General features: G+C 38.8%; 1 protein-coding gene across 1 annotated transcript in view; it reads right to left on the bottom strand.

Moving 5' to 3' along the window:
* atrnl1b (attractin-like 1b) overlaps positions 1 to 21,318 on the bottom strand; it is a 77,941-nt gene that overhangs the window by 7,873 nt on the left and 48,750 nt on the right. The window contains exons 25-26 of the mRNA XM_037691440.1: positions 20,343 to 20,404; positions 14,411 to 14,489 (exon numbers count right to left, since the gene is read on the bottom strand). Of these exons, the coding sequence (XP_037547368.1) occupies positions 14,411 to 14,489; positions 20,343 to 20,404 (141 nt within the window). The remainder of the gene's footprint in view (positions 1 to 14,410; positions 14,490 to 20,342; positions 20,405 to 21,318) is intronic.

Genomic DNA, 21,318 nt, shown 5'->3' with positions numbered 1-21,318 from the left:
GAATCCAATAGCCGTTGACAATATTAACTCTGGAACATTTTCTTGAGTATTCAACTCTTTTCACCAAATAATTACTTAGTGGCAACATATATCAGTCAAATGTCAACTCTGTCCATACTTTCATGTGACAAATATGCAAGTTGAAGTTTTGTGAAGTCTCAAACATTAGTCAACTGTAATACAGACTTGTTGGTATAGACAGAGTGAGGAAAACTGTACGGTTTTCTTCAATCTGAAAAAGGTCCCCTAGGGGATGTAGTGCGAAGAAGAAAAAAAAAAAAAAAACAGCACCCACATGAAATTGACATTGATCACCTGATTGATTTTTCTTTTTTTAAACTTTATATCTGAGGTCCAACATTAAATTGTCGTACATCTCTGCCATTAAACATCAAACCAGCAATACAAAACCTATAGATTTGCGCTGCCGGGTCGCAACCGGTCAAAATGAGAAATGTTGCCCTTTTGGAAAGAGATAAACGCAGGATGGAGGGCCCGGCGAGGTTGTTGCAAAACAAGAAAACGGCTTACGGCTTATTACAGTTTCCAACACAAACGTTTCAAATCCAACAACATTCATCCTAAATGTCAGATAGCAGTAATGTTATTTATCATGTTGCAGAATTCATTTTAAAGCAACAAACCACAACAGGAGAGCAGAAGCTAAATCGGTGATTGCTAGCACTGTGCCGTGTGTCATCGAAAATGTGCTGGGAATACAACCATCAAAGGAGCCAACACAATACCACAGACTTTCTAGAAATGAATGCTAAGTAAATGACAATAAGAAAGGCTGAACTCTGTAAAACCAATTAATGTTCATGCAATGACAGACAGATTTTGTCAAGAATACAAGCTGGAGCCATTCACGGTTTTGATAAGGGGTGGCTGTGGAGTGCATTGCTATGCAACTTGATTAATTTGGCAAGTGAGGGCACAAATTATCTGTCTAGTGAACACAACATTTTGTTCCCTTCATTGAATTTTATGAAGAGGTGGGTGTCATCCCGCCTCTGAGCATATTCTACACCTAAGCAGGTCACTCTGTCCTTTTTTACAGATCGCTGCTTGTACCCATAGGCTTTTTTCTTGAGAGCCAGAAAATACATTAATATGCAATAGTTAAACTAAAACCACACACAGGACTGTATTACTTTATCTACATTGAAATTCCATTTTTTAAATTTCTAAATTAATATATATCCAGCCTAGTTTACAAGCTAAAATGATCCTGGAGTGGTTTTATGTAAGCTAAGACAGCAAGAACAACGCCAGAATATAACATTTTTGTCCAATTATAACATAAATTAAGTAAAATTATAATAAAGCAATATACTAGAGAGGTGAACATCTGAAAAGTGCAGACCACAGGTACACCTGAAGTGCAACTTTAGCAGAAATTACAAGGCAAACTTTCCCTTGAACAAAGGACAATCAAGGTGAGAAGGGGCTTAAGAGTGAGATAATCTTATTGTAGCAATCAATGACTGCTGATTGGGCTCTTCAAGAGCAAAATGAAAGACCATCAACTCAGCAGGGGACACGTGAACATACTGTGGTTCGTAACGTGCTCCTGTCAGCCTCAGGAGTAAAGTAGACCAAGAATCTGACCATTTGACAACAGACTTTTGCAAAAAAAAAAAAAAAAAAAAAAAAAAAAAAAAAAAAAAAAAGGTTCTCGAAGCCAGTATCTGACAACTGAATTTACATTCAGCAAAGAAGAAAATAAAAATCTAGTAAGGAAATCAATTTAGGCAACAACGAACACAATAGCATTCTTCAAATTGAAGCAGAAATCTTAAAAAGTGCAATACGTACAACAAGCAGCAGTTTAGTCTGAATGTGTAAGTTCCATTCTTCGTGCTGTTTTGTCAATGTTGCAACTAAGAAAAAAATGTTTGCTGCTAGGAATCTTTTTCAGAGTTGTAACTCCCCTGAAATTTTAAGTGTCTAATTAACCTTCAAAGTCATGAGTCTATCGGTCACAGTTGTTTCTTTAGCAACCCAGCTTCATCTGCCTAAGGGGGTAAAATGATGATTTATTTCATCATATATGAATGCAGCAATTACCAAAATCATGCATATCTACTGTGCTGCGCTAACATTTTAAACCACCACTAATTTCCATAGTTTGTGATGTTTCTGATGATGTTTCAAGGGTTTCTTTTGGGCGTTGGCTGAAAACACACCTTGAGCCAAAGCCCAAGGTTCACTGTCTCTCCAGCATCTGACCATGACAGCAGATTGTGCAATGTGCATTAAAGAAAAGGGAAAGTGGACACAGAAATAAGTGTCAGGCCTAAAAAATGTATCCTAAAACATAAATGAAAGTTTTGTCTTTAAGAAATACAAAAAGAAATCCAGCAAAGACATGACCCATCCATCCATTTTCTTCCGCTTATCTGGGGTCGGGTCGCGGGGGTAGCAGCCTAAGTAGGGAGGCCCAGACTTCCCTCTCCCCAGCCACTTGGGCCAGCTCTTCCTGGGGAATCCCGAGGCGTTCCCAGGCCAGCCGAGAAACAGTCCCTCCAGCGTGTCCTGGGTCTTCCTCTGGGCCTCCTTCCGGTGGGACGTGTCCGGAACACCTCACCAGGGAGGCGTCCAGGAGGCATCCTAACCAGATGCCCAAGCCACCTCAACTGGCTCCTCTCGATGTCGAGAAGCAGCGGCTCTACTCTGAGTCCCTCCCGGATGATCGAGCTTCTCACCCTATCTCTAAGGGAGAGCCCAGACACCCTGCGGAGAAAACTCATTTCGGCCGCTTGCATCCGAGATCTCATTCTTTCGGTCACAACCCAAAGCTCGTGACCATAGATGAGTGTAGGAACGTAGATCGATCGGTAAATTGAGAGCTTTGCCTTTTGACTCAGCTCTCTCTTCACCACAACAGACCTGCTTCACTGCAGACGCTGCACCTATCCGCCTATCGATCTCACGCTCCATTTTTCCCTCATTCGTGAACAAGACCCCCAAGATACTTGAACTCCTCCACTTGGGGTAGGACCTCCTCCCTGACCCAGAGAGGGCACTCTACCCTTTTCCGGTTCAAGACCATGGCCTCGGATTTGGAGGAACTGAACTTCATCCCGGCCGCGTCGCATTCGGCTGCGAACCGCTCCAGCGAAAGCTGTAGATCACGATCTGATGAAGCCAATAAGACCACATCATCTGCAAAAAGCAGAGATGCAATCCTAAGGCCACCAAAACGGATCCCCTCAACACCTTGGCTGCGCCTAGAAATTCTGTCCATAAAAGTTATGAACAGAATCTTGACAACGGGCAACCTTGGCGGAGTCCAACTCTCACCGGGAACAAGCCCGACATACTGCTGGCGATGCGGACCAGGCTCTGACACCGGTCATACAGGGACCTAACAGCCTGTATCAAAGGGCTCGGTACCCCATACTCCCAGAGTATCCCCCACAGGGTTCCCCGAGGGACACGGTCGAACGCCTTTTCCAAGTCCACAAAGCACATGTAGACCGGTTGGGCAAACTCCCACGCACCCTCTAGGACCCTGCTGAGAGTGTAGAGCTGGTCCAGTGTTCCACGGCCAAAGACATGACTCGAGACGTAATTCATTCTTTAGCTGATAATCTGTTTTATACCAAGATTTTAAGCTAATAGTTATTTCTTGTTGCTAAAATTGCATTCTATGTCTACCAAACTGGCATTGTAAGTACTTTTTACAGATTCAGCTGAGGAAATAATAAATTGTGCCTTTGAGACAAGCTGCTAGTAACAAGGTGCCTAAAGATCCAGTTCAAATCATTATATTTTTCCGAGTTGTCTGTTATGTCTTAAATTTTTGAGTTTTAGAGACTTCTTACGCCTGAATGGTACACAGATTAGAGTTAGATGGTCATTGATCTGAAAGTGGTTTTGAACTTAAAAGGAGTGAAAAAAATCATCAAAGTTTCCAATGAAAACTTTTAAAGACGTTCCAACAGCCTTTAAAAAATAAGATCAAGGTCAAGGTTTTTTTTATTGCCATTCACATCACATGTGGTATATGAGGTGGAATAAAATTGTGTACACAGGGTCCCAGCTACCATACCAAGGATCTAAGGTATAAACTAAGAAATACGCTAAACTAAGAATGCGCTAAACACTAATAGCACAAAACAATACGCCAAACAACAGCAGCACGAACGAGTCTGTGTGAACAGATGAGTATGAATGAATACAGCTGACTAAATTCATTCATTAATTCAACCGTTATTTATACAGGTTAATCCCACTGAGCCTTGGGGACTCATTTACAAGTACAAATAAGGGCTAACTTTAGATTTTTGCAGTTTTAATACAATAACTAGATTTCCAAGTAATTCAAAATAATTTAGACTTTTGTCAGAATGTTAACAAAACATCCCTTCTCTTCTTAACCAGTGGTGTAGAGCAGCTTGGACAACTTTTTTTCTTCCCCAGAGGGCCAAATAAAGATATTTAAAGCAATCGAAGGGCCACAGAGAGAATTGAAAAATAAATTTTCTGTTAAGACAAACAATCTGAAAGACTTTGTTTCAAGCTTTTTCTTGTTGTGGTATAGTTAGCATGCTTGAAACAAATTTGTCTCCCCAATAAATATATAGGAATATAAGACATACTTTCTGTAAACTGGCTCTTTTGATAAAATATCTGTTAGCCTAAATATGAAAACAAAATAAAAAATAAAAAATTTTAACGCAAGAACTTAAAATAAGTTTTAGCCTATCTTAATCCAAAGGTTTTTGACATATTTGTCCAAGATGTTTTAATTAAAGCTTAAGCTTCATTGATAAAATGTTGTTTTCATCCAATTAATTAAATGTTTTCTTTTCAGTTAACAATATTGGGGGCCAAATAGAGAATGTCCAAGGGCCACTTTAGGCCCTCGGGCCATATGTTGGCCACATATGGTGTAGGCGTTCTGTCTCTGCATGTCAGCTTAAACATGAAAAGGAGATAAAGAGAAAAAAGCTGCATGAAAAAAATATGTTTTTGTGTGTAAATATTTTGGGTCTCAGTCGCATGAAATGTCAGTGTGCCTCTCCTTTCTGTCCCCAACCCCCGACAGGTAGCATCAAGGAGAGGTCAGCCCTTTTCCTCCTTTGTGGCATTTGAAGCTGTTGTCTTTGCGTCCCTTGGTCCCCACTCAAGATCCAAGTCTTGTCCCTTAACCTGAACTCAAATTATTCAAATAGAACAGCTGCACCTTTGTTGCCATGTCCTTTCAGGTCCAGACAAAAACAAAAAAAAATCCTAGAGCGCAAGAAAATTAGTCTCTCAAACACTCCCAGCTCAAACACGGTCTATAATTACTGACACAAATTTCACAGCAGAGAGCCAGTTAAAAAAAAACATTCAATCAGATGTCCATATGCCACTTGGCTGGATCAGAGTCTCATTATTGACCCCACTCTTTCTGAAAGCCTCATTAAAACTCATTCATTACATGTCCTTATAGGAGACGCAGGCTCAAATTGACCCCAGCACAAATTCTTCCATCCTTTCTTTGTCTTGTAAGTGCAGAGGCTGCTCACAAGCTTTTTAAAATCAATTGGACATAGGGTTTGCTGAGGAAACAGTTTACAACTATCAGAACTGGCACATCTGAATTTGTTTATTTTTATGACAGTACCATCAAATCACATATGAGACAGCAAATTCCCTTCAAATATAACAACTTCATCATATTTACATACTACATGCCATTTGATCCTGCAAATAGTACATTTTGGTGACTATTACAGAGAGTTTGGTAAACTATTAACGACTGCAATCAAATGGAACAAATGATTAAACCCTTGGATGGTTTGTGATATGACAAAATTAAAACAAATAACTCTCCTGTAATCCAAGATAAATCACTTTTACTTGGACAAAATGTACAAAATATGCCTCAAACAAAAGACAGGGCAACTTAAAAAAAAAAACATGTTATATTAATGGTTAAAACAATTACCAATTATAAATAAGTTTAATGATGGGGTAAAAATGAAGAACTGAACACACTGAAGACTAGGTTAGTTAAAGTGCGTTAGATCATCAGGTCAGTTAAACAGACGAGAATAAGAACTGAGATGTTTATTCTAATATCAATAGTTTTAAGTATTTTTGTAAAAAAAAAAACGTGAAAAAGTTGGGAGTATGCAAACAAAGATCTGTCAGCACAAGTATATTTATTACACTTTGAAATGTGCAGAATTATCACTTGTTATGCCCTTCATTGTACATAAAACATATTTACACGGAGAGACCTTTGAATGTTCTCCGATTTCTACCGGAGCTCTTGCAGATGTTGGCATTATGGAAGAGTGGTCATAAGAACTGCAACATCTGAAGTAGTTTAAAGTCTACTTGCAACGCTAAAGCACCAATAACAGCTCTGAAGGACACCCTCTAGGCTTCAATAGCTTTCAAGTAAAGGTTACCAAAACACAGCTTCTGCCTAGAATGTTTCTTTAAAAGTAGGCCACCTGAAAATGCCAGAACAGAATACAAATGACTTTATTTTTCTCATATTTTAAAAGCCACATGACTAAATACTGGTTAAGAATGCACATTTAAATTTACATTAAACTGTCTTTATAAAGTGTTTTTTATCTAACTATATTTTAATATAGGACAATCAAATTCTAAAAGCATATGTGCAGCCACGTGAAGTTTAAACTATGGATTACCGTATTTTTCGCTATATAAGTCGCACCTTTTTGCATAAATTTGCAAGTCCTGCAACTTATACACCGAAGCGACTAATATACGTTATTTCCTCCATATTTATAACCCAGTTTTGGGCTGAGATCTGACGATTTCATTCATTCTGACATGGAAAATGTTGAACACTTTTCAGCCGCTAGAGGGCCCTCGAGAATTATGGCAAGCCAAGTGTCTCATGAATAGGTAAAAGTGGCTATTAATGAGACACTTGGTTTGCCACAGCAGCCACCTTCTTCTTGTTCCTGAACTCCTAGAGCAAATGTCAAATCAGCTGCATTTCGCTGCGCCGCCCAAGTGAAATGCAGCTGATTTGACCATTAAAGTGCATTTATTAAGGAAAAGTTAAACTGACACACACCTTTGCTATAATTTCGAGCATGAACATTGGGAGGTATATACATTATACTTAGATTTTATGTATTCTTTCAGTACAGCGCAAATAACACACTATTATGTGTTCTGAGCAAAGCTATCTTCTAATACTAATGAAAAGTGAACATTTTGTTCCTGTTGTTGTAGAACTAAAATGAAAACTTGGCAAAAGTGTCTTCTCCTACTCCGCTCCTGTTTCCTGAAATAGCTCTCAACCTTGACCTCTCTAAGTGGCTTTAAACATCTGTTACGTACCTGGCAAAAACCAATGCAGACATGTTCCTGTTTTTAGTTTCTACACCGCCTTATAATCTAGTTGTTTTTTTTTTATTTTCGTTACTTTTCCTTTTGACTGTCCTTTTGGTTGCTATTTTGTTATTATTTGTTAAAAAAAAAAAAAAAATTGTGTATGCCTCTTTTCAGACTGTCTATTGTTGTCGTTGTTATTCACTGTTGTCATCACTCTTTGTTAAAATCAGGTCTCTCTTGTAAACGAGTCCCCGAGGCTGAATGGGATTAACCTGTCTAAATAAAGGTTGAATGAATGAAAAAAAAAGAAGTGGCCATTTCTTCAACTGTGTTTAGTGCCAGGTCCCATCTAGATTCAACAAAGTCTGGGTCCATCAGGTGAAAATGAATTATGCACCTACATGAGGCAAAATGACCACCTGGATAAACGAAAAGACTTTTTCTCCTCTTCATCAACGTATCCATTTTGTCTGTGATGTAGGGCAAATACCAAGATGAAAACGCCACAATTCATCAGGCTCAACATGTAAAAGAGAGATTCAAGGAGGTCGAGAAACCATTTGCATGTTGAACTGACCCCATTAGGAACGTTTGGAAGCAGCAATCCAACTCCTATTATTACTACAAGATCTTAGAGAGGAAATCCGAACCTAAATACATGTGACACTGCACCAGACAATGCTATTGTAGATGTATGACACGTGCAAAGCTAAAGGTGGCTAAAATATCAGATACTTTGATTTGTTTTGTGGCTATGCTGTGCTCTGTCTGTCCATCTGTCTGTGAGTGACAGTTAAAAAGTGAATGGAAAAGGTGAGGAGACGTTTAACGATGTAAGCCCATCCGTTACATTAAGTTTAAGGACTCACTGTGTTGGTAAGAGTAAGTCAGAGGCATGGCAATTACAATTCCTGTTTACTTTCATATGTCAATTAAAAAGTATGAAATTTGTTCCTATGCTTACATTTGTTTCAACGTTGAAATGATTTGTGAAAGTTCAATAACAGAATTCTAGTTCTCATGTTCTCATTCTAGTTCATTCTCTAGTTCAGAGTTCTCGTTCTAGAATTGCGCCGCTCAAGGTGGCTGCATGTTGGAGCAGCTCTGTTACTTTCATTCTGAGAATTTGCTTTTGGAAACTTTAATTCCTCTTTTTCTGAATGTAAATCATATATTTTTTGGATTACTGTTTCCTCTGGTATCTGATGATGAGCAGCTGGAAGGATTTTTACTGAAACTTTTTTAGTTTTGGACATTTGTCATGATGCGTAACCATGGCAACGAGGCAGTTTTCTACAACAACAGCAACTGATTAACATCTCAAAAGCTCAAATAATATCTCAACTACAGCCCCAAATCTCAAATGAGTTGAAAAGGATGTTCTGTGGACGCATTCTCATCTACCTGCCAGCTGTGCTCGAGTGCCTGACCACTGAGATCCTGGAACTAGCAGGAAACACGTCTCATGACAGCAGAAGGACAGGAACGTCCCTCAGCACCTACAGCTAGCTGTCCACAGCGACGAGGAGCTCGGCAGACTGCTGGGAGGAGTGGCCATGGCTCTGGGAGGAGTTCTGCCTGGCATTCGGGTGGTTCTACAGCCCGATGGACCCGAGAGGCCAGCCAAGTCTGGGTGGACGGATCGGACGGCATCTGCAGCCAGTTTCTTAGGATCCACTGTGGTATGGACCTTTACAAGAGATCTTTCCTGTCTACAGCATCAGCATCTATAACATCTCTTAATGAAATGAGGTTAACGAGTTACAACAACAAATAATTTCCCTCTGGGATTAATAAAGTATTTTTGAATTTGAATTTGAACAGGGGTCGGAAGGTAGGACCAAACCAGACAGAACTCTGGGGAATACAGGATTCACTCTGAAGAGATGGAAATACGGGTCTCTCCAAAACCCAGAAATTATCCAGTACCATTTAGATTAAGAGCAGCAAGGTACATTTGCATACATTTGCTCCCATCCTCCACTTTCTGCACAGTACTTTTCTGACCCACTTTTATGATTTCTGCTGCCAATCTTCTCATTTTAGGCCACTTTTCATTCTCGTCCTTTTCCCGCCTCATCTTTCATTCCAACACTGAATATTAATGATTAATATGCCGTCTCCCTTTTCATTCATATTTTTCTTGCTTCCTTCAATCTTTTTCCCCACTAATCCATTAAATTTAAACCTGTACCTAACTTCATTCATCATTTTTAGTTTTCTCTTTTATTTTTTCATAACAATAACAGCTTCCTGAGGAAACAGATATTATTTAGATATGATTTCATTTTGTCTTCTCTAATCCATCCTTTGTTTGTTTTTATTTCCAACAAGAAATAACTCATGGACGTGTTGTTTGTTGTACTAGGACAACAAATGCTCACGACTATTACTATAGACCATTTGTCTCTAATTACCATAGATGGATGAACATGCCCAGTTATATAAGCAAAATACAAACAATTACTCTTAGGAAATTAATACTATAACCATAGAAAGGAGCATGTTTAATGAAGTGTGCTGTTTGTACTGTTTGTAACCCCAGCGCTCAAAGTTTACTCTGCTAATTACAAAGATTGTGTGTCAGTGTTTTGAATAAAATGTAGCTTTTATTTTTAAACATATTAATATCAATTTAAACCTTAAATTGTAAATAAAGTCCGAACTACTATTGCATCTCAAATTACCACTTTTGACTTGAACCCAAGTCAGCCTTTGCAGGAGCACTGTCCGCGATTAATGCACCAGCTCCCCCTTTGCTTTACACCACAAAGCAAAGGAATGATCCCTTACAATTTAATGAGTGATGATTTATCACCTAATAAAAAAATGACAGCTCACAAATAGGCATGTTTTTAAATTACAATAAAATGATGACAGAACGCAAAGCTCCCGTCAGAATTAAAGACTTCATTTTTCACTTTAAGATTTTTGCCATAACTCCTCGCTTAGGCATATTTATGTACACCTTCAATAATTTCTCCAGTGTTGTTTTACACTCAGTTTAAACTGACCGTTGCAGTTTTAATCAATTACATCCTTAGCGTAGTTGTGACCGTCAGGTATCAGACCAAGAATTTATTGCTTCCTATGCTCTTGATTTACGGAGTTAATTTCAAACAAGAAGATATAAACAGTATTGGTTTTGTAATCTGTCTATCTTTCAGAACATTCATTGATCAAAGTTCATGCTCAATGATCCAGGTAATAATCCAACAATGTTCAGTCAGGTCATCTGGATGTTTTTTTTTATTTATTGTTGTTGTTGAGACGTTTCATCCTTCAGCCAAAGGACTTCATCAGTTCAAGGAGCCATAACAAACTCAGTCCCACAAGCAGTACACTCTCATAGTGGACCGACCAGTTTGCTGGTGATAAGATGGTTTCTGGGGCCCGCCCTGTCCCCCGTTGACTCCTCTGAGGCAGCCATAGACAAAGTGGTTCCAAGCATCCAAGTTCATGCTCAATAATTCAGGTAAAAAAATCCAACAAAGAGCACAGTCACATAGTGGTTGGCCCACTATGGGAGTGTGCTGCTTGTGGGACTGAGTTCGTTTGTGGCTCCTTGGACTGATGAAGTCCTTTGGATGAAGGATGGAACATCTCATTAAAAAAATAAATAAATAAAAAAAACATCCAGATGACCTGACTGAATTTTGTTGGAAACATGCATTGAGTTTTGTCTCTAAAAATGTTGGATTGTCAGGATTTGTTATTATGACAACTCTTTCTATCTATTGTAACATGTTTAGTTGAAATATACTAGTAGTTGGGTTTTTTTTCTGGAGATCATTTCAAGACCTCCAACTTGGTGTTTTGTGACACACCCCAAACTACCAATGCATCCCAATTACGCTTGCATTAGGAACCACTGGTCTAAACTGTGTCAAATAATAAATTTCAATTAGGTTTACTCTTTTATTATAACTCATCATGGTTTGTATAAATTGGTCGTTTTGACCAAACAATAAAAATAAAACCCTAGTCAATGACAAGATAAAAACTGATTTCTACAAAGGAATGTCTATTTAAAAAAAGTGTCATGTAAATTGTGACAGAGGTCCACACACTTAGTGCAAGCAGTCTTACAATTAGTTAAATGGGATGTGTCTCAAGTGATTGCAATGTAAAAACACTGGGGATCTGTTCACTGTTCAATCAGCATTCCTGGCTAATATTACACCATGAAGACAAAAGAACACTCCAAGCAACTCAGAGAAAGGATTATTGAGAAGTACAAGTCAGAAGATGGATACAAACGAATTTCCAAAGCGCTAAACATCCCCAGGAGTTCTGTTACATCTAAAGATGGGACATGTGTAAATCTACTAAGAGCAGAACGTTCTCACAAACTGACCGCCAACACAAGTGTGACCATGTTTTAAGGAGTTACAAGCTTCAGCAGGTGAGGTGGAAGAGATTAATCATACAACAACCATTGCCTTGGTTCTTCACTCAACTCTCAAAGTCTCAACTAGGGTTTGTCAGATAGCATGTGGAGAACTCAACGGTCAAATGGATCAAAGTTCTGTGGGCTGATAAGGCCAAACTGGAGCTTTTGGGCCATTAGACAAGACCCCATGTTTGGCAGTAACCAAGTACAACACATTATCACAAATTTACCCTCCCCATTGATGGTGGGGATAGTGGTGGCAGCATTGTGGTTTGAGGATGCTTCTTGGCAGCTGGCATTGTGGCTGGTAAAGATAGAGTAAATGAATGCTGCCAAATGTAGGAAAATCCTAGAGGGCCACTTGATGCTATCTATAAAGGAACTACTTGGGAGAAGCTTTAATTTCCAGCTAGACAATTAGTTGAAGCACACAAGCAAAACTACACAGGATTTAAGACAACAAGATTAATCTTCTGGAGTGGCCAGGTCAAAGTCCAGACCTACATCCAATAGAGAACGACTTGATAAGGGCTGTTCATGCATGATGTCCATGAAACCTGACAAACCTTGAGCAGTTTTGTAAAGATTGTATTTAATTTCCAGAAAACAGATGTGCAAGACTCAGAGACTTACAAAGCTTCTCCACAAACATGACTTGAATCAATTTGCAGTAGCTCAGCATCGGCCAGTTGTGTCTCTTTTCCCTGTTCCTGCGTAGATTTCAGACCCGCCTCAGCCCTGGTTCCAAGCGAGCAGAGCCGAGCAAACGATCTGATGTCAGCAACTGTAGCCGTTGATTGGCCGTGGATGAGCATCACTGGATGAACCAAGGCAGCAGTGTTGCCATCTTAGCATTTTTAGAGTTCTCAGACCCCTCTAGCAACCTTTTTTTTAGTGACTAGTGACAAATCGAGCTATTTTTTCTGGTGCGTTTAGAGAATTTTAGAAGCTACGCATGAAGGCACTAATCATTTACCAGTCATTGTCCTCTGCTATAACTGCAGCCATAGATGTTAGAAATAAATACTGATGGTGGTGAAAATTTATACAGTCACTTTTTTTCATTATGATTTCTTATTTAATTGGCATTACTCTGTTAAAAAAAAATATTATTTTAACAATTAAGTTGGGTTTTTTTTTGTGGTAAATATCCTTTCACAAAATGCTAATTTATATTGACCAAGACTGATTTATGACAGCTATAAAAGCATGAAACATCTAAGGGGTTGAGTACTTTTATCATTATTGAATTTGTCAGCAATATTTAAAGTACTGAAACATGGGTTGTTGCACTTACAGGGTGAAAATCTGCCACAATAATGAGTTCACTTTGCACTAATTCTCCCATGTTGCATATGAATGTCTAATCTTCATGGCAAAAAGTAGCTTAACTGACAAAAATACTGACAGCTCTTATTTGCGACAGTACTGCTGGTAGATTATTACCATTGTCTAACCATAAAAATGTAGAAATCAGAGAACAAAGAGCTGCTTTGTACTGGACTGAAACACTTTTGAAACTAATGGTTGCCCCTTTTGTCTTTCACGCCAACCCCACTTCACTTTTCTAAGGATAAAGCGAATTACTGTATTGTACGTGCGCACACAGGAAAGGAAGGTGAAACGAATAAGTGGTTTGGGGGAAGTTGTAGCCAAAGCTTAGTTTTATCTTTTTGCTGAAATTAAACAGAATGGAAGCTTATGATGCATACATTTACAGCTTACTAACATAATCATAAATATCACAGTTGGCACAGACTGCAAGGAAGTTTTTAAAACTCAACTCTTACAGTAAACTACCCAGTGCCCAGGGGAGAACATAAATTTTTAGTGGGCTCCTCAGGTGAGTACCAGGAGATGGTTTTTGGTACACAATATGCAGCTTTGTCTTAATAAGTGCCACTTTCCTCGCTGTCCTCCTCAGTGTCACTCCCACTATCCTCTGCTTCAGCTTCCTGCATGGTAGATGATGCAGATGTACTGCTTTGTCCTTGGTATTTTTTTCTCTTTCATTATATTGTAAAACCCCTTATTTTGTGAAATGTAGTTATGACACCCTCCACAAGTTTGTATTTGTATATTGTTGCATTGTTGTTTTGTGTTGTTAATAAAGTTCTAGAAAAAAAAAAACTGATGGGCTGCATATCTCTGCAGGTAAGGGGCGTTTACCTTTGCGACAAATTGAGGTTGTTGATTGGTCAGTTGCTGACACGCCTATTGGATTGACTGACAGGTTGCATTGTGGATCCGACTAGTACAAAGGAAAAAAAATAAAAATACTGTCGCCCGCCAGCCCTGGGTGGAGGCGAGGTGGACCAGGTGCAGTGGTAACGGTGTTCAGAGTTTTAATGTTGTTAATAAAAAGTTCTTAAAAAATTTTTTTTTAAAACAGGGAGCGCCAGCCCTGCAGCCCACACATCAGACCAGCCCACCGGGAATACCGTGTTGATAACTTGACGGTCAAATACGCAAAGGCGTGTGGTAACACAGGTGATGCTACGCAGTCCTGATTTTTGATGCTCAAGCAAACCTGCGTACCAGCTATGTGCACCCCTGCCAATGCCTCTCCATGTTTAGGAATGTTTTAAGATAAAATGGGACACAAAGCAGCAGCTAGACTAAGAACATTTTGTTTAAAAGAAACTACAAATTAAACACCAGGACAGTCTGGTGTGCTCAACAGAATCACGAACTTACTTCTCTGCGCCGTGAAGCCCAACAGGTCTGTTTGATCTTCCAAACCACTGCTGCCACCAGGAGTAGAGACAGAAAGCAGCTGTTTTGAAAGGAGAAAAAAAACGAGCAAGATAATTAAAAATGTATAATTTTCATTCATAATATATATATAGTATATACTAGTATATAAAGTATACTAAAGTAGTTACAGTTCAAAGACATGCTGTAAAAACTAGAACTAGAAAAACAACAGCATGGATGCTGAGTCAGAATCCACGCTACGCATCACATTTACATAACCCGTTATCTTCATATAAAAACCTCGAATTCAAATGCATTAAAAAAAATCATAAAAATATTACAATGCATAGGTATAGCCCATTTGTAGCTATTAAAGAAATGCAATTAATCTCAATTATGTGCATACAAAAGTCTTTAAAAAAAATGTTAAACCATATAAAGTCCCTATATGTCCTTTTTTAAATTAGCATTTACTGTACAGAGGAAACAAACAATTTCTTTGAGAGTTTTCATATTTCTGGAATGAGTCAATTTAGTGAGAAAAAAAGAGGCTAATTTACAAAATGATTAAACGCAGGTGGATAAAAGCAGAACGAAAGGAAAAATAAACGGGGAGAAACAAAACCTTCAAAGTTTCATGCTAACTTTTAAAAAGTACCAAACGAGGGAGATGATTTGAGGAGGTGGCACATTAAAGCCTCAGCAGAGTGAATATTTTGGCCGATTACTTCGATTAATAGCCCAACAGCACAATCATTAGTCAAGGGAAATTCAGTGAGATGCAAGCATGACTGAGACAGAAAAATATGACTGATTGAGAGCTCCCACTTCATTATCCTTTGACGTATCATAGAAAAAAAGAATAGGTGCTAAAGAAACAGTCTCCACCTTTATCAGAACTGGTGGAAATGGATTGGCTGTTATCCTACTAAAAAATAATAATAATAAAAAACAGTTCTGTCTTTGCAAAAACACTTTGCTTGTTTATTTGCAAAGGAATAAACTACATTAGAAGTTGAACTTCTAGCATTAATATCCATTTTGTTGTAACACAGCCAGGTCAATAAAACAATATGTGCACTGTTTATAGACTAAAAGAGACACTGTATCATTTTCTGTTCTTTTAGTTGTATTTAAACCCTTACTAATAAAAAAAAGCTTTTCTTTATGTCTAAAAAGCAGGACAAAGACGATCCATGCTGAAATGTGAGCAGGAGTCTCCTGTCCTTTGGGACACGCCTCATCTCTGTGATGTCCGGACGCGTATAATGAGCGCATATCACAAGAAACCTTCTCCGGTATCAGGGGCCAATTTGTTTGATCTATAAACTTCATACGTATCTGATGTTTGAACAAAGTGATCACAGACAAGATCTGCAAACAAGAAGAAGGGAAGCTCAAATACATCCACAAAGATTTAATCACTTTTTGTTAAACTTCTGCTTTTATACAGCATTTATACTTTGGACTTATTTTATTTCTGATGTACAAAAACACAATTTAGTTATGAACCTGCTCTGTAGACTGACAAAACAGCAGCTGTGAAAAGCACAACAGTGAGATTTGTGTTGATATTTTATCAATATGTCAAAATGAACATCTTTACCGTTTGTTTTAATGATGCATAGAGTTGTAGTTATTTTTATAGTAACTATTTCTTGCAGTGTTTAGCGTGTAAGAAAACTGACAGAAACAAAAGCCAGCTCAGTCGTGCTGCTTCAATAACACGCTCATTTCTGTAACCGCCAAGCTTCAATTACACCCAGAGGGGAAAAAAAGAAAATCAATATCTATCTATTCCTGCTGCCTCTCAGCTTTTTAGGCTGTTTAACAAATACAAAAACAAACCAACAATTGCTATTTGTTACTTTTATTAACAATATATATTTTTTAAGAGCTTCATCAGGTTTTAAGAAGTAATTTAAATATAGCCTAAACATTTTAGGTATAAAAGCTGCTCAGATTAAAAAAAAATGCTTAATTCAAATATGATTCAGCTTCCTTTTAGAAAAAAATGAGCCTTTGCTTAAATAAACTCAGAGAAAAAAAAAACATTAGAAAATACACAATGACAGATCTTCACTCTCCATCCACTCATTGAAGGAGGTCTAAAATCCCTCTGGGGTGATTTGACATTTTGTCATCAAGCTGATTATGTTTCCTGCAGGTTCGACCCTCCTCAAATCACCGCACACCCACACAAAACAGCTTGTTAGTACGGCAGAGCCTTTCTTTTTTTCCCCCGGGTTTATGGGTCAGTGAGAACTGGACAACAGAGATGCAGACAAAGGGAACATATAATTAACATAACCTGCTTACCAACAGGATAAAACAGAGAATTCAGTGCATAATAATGGGAAGAGTGCTTATAATTTAGCAAAAAAAGATAAAGCTGTGACTTTCCCCTTCCTTAAAGGCTTTCGGATTTGGACTATTCAAACTGTAATATGAGCAGATGGAGGCAGACGGTAACTGGTTGTGTGACAGCTTGTCTGGAAACCTATTGTTGAGTGGCCGATGATGGACAGGTGCCTCAGGCGAAGCCCGTCAATAATGCCTTTTGTCATGATTCCACACAGAACATAAACTACTCTAAGCTGCACACCTCTGAGAGAAAATGAGCACATATCTACACTGCCTGGTCAAAAAAAAATTGCCACCAAAAAAAAGAAAAAGGCCACACTAATATTTTGTTGGACCGCCTTTAGCTTTGATTACAGCATGCACTGTTGTGGCATTTGTTTCGATAAGCTTCTTCCAGATTTCCATCCAGTGTTGCATTAATTTTTCACCAAGATCTTGTATTGATGATGGCAGATTCTGACCGCTGCGCAAAGCCTTCTCCAACACATCCCAAAGATTCTTAATGGGGTTGGTCTGTACTCTGTGGTGGCCAATCTATGTGTGAAAATTATGTCTCGTACTCACAGAACCATTCTTTCACAATTTGAGCACGATGAATCCTGACATTGTCATCTTGGAATATGCCCATGCCATCAGGGAAGAAAAAATCCGTTGATGGGATAACCTGGTCATTCAGAATATTCAGGTAGTCAGCTGACCTCATTATTTGAGCTCATACTGTTGCTGAACCTAGACCTGACCAACTGCAGCAACCCCAGATCATAGTACTGCCCCCACAGGCTTGTACAATAGGCACTAGGCATGATGGGTACATCACTTCACCTGCTTCTCTTCTTACCCTGATGCACCCATCACTCAGGAACAGAGTAAATCTGGACTCATCAGATCACATGGCCTTCTTCCATTGCTCTAGAGTCCAATCTTTATGCTCCCTAGCAAATTGAAGCCTTTTTTTTCCTGGTTAGCCTCGCTGATTAGTGGTTTTCTTAAGGCTGCACAGTTGTTCAGTCCCAATCCCTTGAGTTCTGTTCGCATTACGCATGTGGAAATGCTCTTACTTTCACTATTAAACATAGCTCCAAGTGCTAATGTTGTTTTTCTTCCATTTGATTTCACCAAATGTTTAAGCGATCGCCGATCACGATCATTTAGGATATTTTTCCGGCCACATTTCTTCCTCGAAGACGATGGGTCCCCACTATCGTTCCAGTTTTTAATAATGTGTTGGACAGTTTTCAACCTAATTTTAGTAGTTTCTGCAATCTCCTTCGATGTTTTCTCTGCTTGATGCCAATGATTTGACCCTTCTCAAACAGACTGACATCTTTTCCACGACCACGCGATGTGTCTTTCAACATGGTTGTTTAAGAAATGAGAAGCAACTCATTGCACCAGTTTGGGTTAAATAACTTGTTGCAAGCTGGAAGATAATCGCCAATGCAATAATTATCCAATAGGAGGCTCGTATTTATTTGTTTAGTTAAATCTAGGTGCCGACTTTTTTTTTGGCCAGGCAGTGTACAAACGGCTGTACACGGTTACAGTTAGATGTAAAAACTAGAGATCCGACCTTTTTTTACAAACTGAAAACCCAACAATCCAAGAGGTTATGACAGGAACCTCACATTGTCAGGAAGCAAAACTGTGATTTTTCCGAGACATCAACATAAAATCAAAAGCATCTACTCTGAAATTGCGTACACATTGCCTTTACGCACTCAGACAAATGTACTTTTCCAACAGCCCAATAGAATCATTTAAACACTTCAATGATGAAGGATTTCCGTCACCGCACTAAGGATGAAAAATCATTAAGAGCTCTCATATCTTCATCACCCACGCCTTCTCTTTAGATGGCACTTGCAGGGAAATATGCACCTACTTAAATTGCTACTGGCAGTTAATTTGCCACTTGGAAAAGGAAAATTACTGGCTTAAAGAAACAAAAGACATTTACATGCTTTTTTAAAAAACATGCAAACAGACCCAAGCAACTCAATAAGTCCTTAGAGACAGGAGTGGAGAACAAAGATGTGGCTGATAAAGTTTCTTGACTGATGCAGTCTAACAAAGTATGCAGTTATATAAAGCTTTTCTAAAAAGACCAGTACAGCTCATTTCTTTACAATTGGTTACCAAAGAACAAGGCTTTTCTCCTTTACTTTAAATTAGTCCTAAGGAATACCATAGTTCTTGACTCTTTCCTTAGTCTTGGTTTTATTTTCCACTGTCACGAAGCCCAGAGGGGGAATAGGATTTTCCCTTTGTCCATTTGTCCGTCTATCCATGTGAGCATAATAACTAAAATGAAATAAGAGGCACCAAATTCCCTTTTGGTGTGTGGCTACTTCTAGGCATATGAAAAGCTCCATTTGAAAATTGGGTTGCCACTGCCAGGTGAAAATCCATGATGGCTCACCATATATGTATATGGTACGTTAACTTTGTGAGGTGGGTAACTTGAAAAGTAAGAAATGTGCTGATTCCATTTAGTTTGTGACTGCATCTAGACGTTAAAAAGGTCCTTAACAATTTGGTTGCTACATCAAATTCCAAAATGGCCACATCTGTGTGTGTGTGTACGTATATATTACTTGTAGCTCGCCCTACTCTTCCACTTGGGCGGTTCTACTTGTCTTCAAAGTTGGCCCCTCTACCAGAGAGCTGGGAGTTTGAGGGTTCTGCATAGTATCTTAGCTGTTCCAAGGACTGCACTCTTCTGAACAGAGATCTTCGAGGTTGCTCCTGGGAACTGTTGGAACCACTCTTCCAGTTTGGAGGTCACAGCACCAAGTGCTCCAATGACCACTGGGACATCCCTTTTCAGCTCTTGGCATTTCTCGAGCTTCTCGAGCTCCTTCTTCCTGATGTTATAGTCACTTGGGATTGCAACATTTATCACCACTGCATTCTTCTCTTGCTTGTCAACCACCACAATGTCCGGTTGGTTAGCCATTAGTCAGTCTGGATCTGGAAGTCCCACAGTATCTTAGCCATTCCATTCTCCACCACCCTAGGTGCATCTCCCACTTTGACTGTGGGACCTCCAGTCCATACTCAGCACCCATGTTCCTGTATATTTTTCCAGCCAGATGGTTATGATGTTCCATGTTAGCTTTGCCTGGATCTTACTCCCTGATGTTATGTGTTGAACTGTCTCATGGGCATCTTTGCACAGCCTGCATCTTAGCTCTTGACTGGTATGGTAGACCCCTGCCTCAATTGCTCTTGTGCTGAGGGCCTGTCTTGATGTCAGTGGCTTCTATCTCCACCTTTGACCAGACTATTATACCAGCTGGGTATCTGATGACTGGCACTGCATACGTGTTGATGGCTCAGACTTTGTTCTTGCTGTTCAGTTGGCTCCTAAGGACTTGCCTTACACTCTGGATGTACTTGGCTGTGGCTGGCTTTCTTGCAGTCTCAAAAAAAAAAACATGGGGAAGGTTCAGTAATGGTATAGGGCTGCTTTTTGCAAAAAAGTTTCAAAGCTCATATATGATCCCAAACGTTATTTATGGGGAATAAACATTTTTCACATAGTGCTATGTATATCTGATAAACGTACCTGAAAAATGTCACAAAGAACTGGACCAGGTCCATGATACTACTGTGCTGGGAGAAGGCAATCTATGTGAGGGAAAACAAAAATGCATATATTACTCACACACAAGTCAATACTATGCACCATTTAAAATCTATAATTTAACCTACAAATGTAAAAAAAATATATACAAATATAATTACAACAAACATGGGAATAAATAATAAATAATAACTGGAAAGTTCCTGGAGAAACTTTGACGGGGACTGCCAGGCTGCTGCCGATTAAAATTGTTGATTTGACAGTATTGTGTGTTTGGGTTCGCTCTCAGCTACTATTATACCAAATTTCAGCTGAATAGCTCTAAAAATGGCAGAGTAATGGCATTTTTTCCTCTTTTAGCTAAAGTGGCCATCTTGAATTTGTAATTTGGATTCAGTACGTGATAGGGAACGTTCTCAGCTATAACCTCACCAAATTTCAGCTCTGTATGTGTCAAAATGGCCGAGTTAAAGCCATTTAAATGTAGCATTACTGGCCATTTTGGATTTTGATACAATACTTGATAGGAAACACTCTCAGCTATCATCACACCAAGTTTCAGCTCAATATCACTAAAACTGACTGATGTATAGTATTTTTCCTTTTTTGCTTAGGCGGCCATCTTGGAGTTTTGATTTTCAGTCAGAGTCTATTAGGGATCCTTGTCAGCTACCAATACACCAAATTTCAGCTCAATACCTTTAAAAATGGCTGAATTATTGTATATTTTTTTCTCTTTTAGCTAAGGCGGTCATCTTGAAAATTTGATTTGTATTAGGAATGTATTACAACTCACTCTCAGCTACAACCATACTTAATTTCAGCTCAATATCTCAAAGAATGATGGAGTTATAGTCAATTTTGTATTTGTTGAGGTGGCTGCCATCTTGAATCAAAATGGCCCCAAACGGTAATCATTTCTAGACATTTATCTGATGATTACTTTCTGAGTTTCAAA

Source organism: Nematolebias whitei, chromosome 17 (assembly GCF_014905685.2).
Source record: "Nematolebias whitei isolate Nwh7 chromosome 17, NemWhi1, whole genome shotgun sequence".
NCBI classification, from domain to species: Eukaryota; Metazoa; Chordata; class Actinopteri; order Cyprinodontiformes; family Rivulidae; genus Nematolebias; species Nematolebias whitei.
The sequence above is the reverse complement of the archived record's forward strand: the minus strand, read 5'-3'. Positions and strand labels throughout refer to the sequence as shown.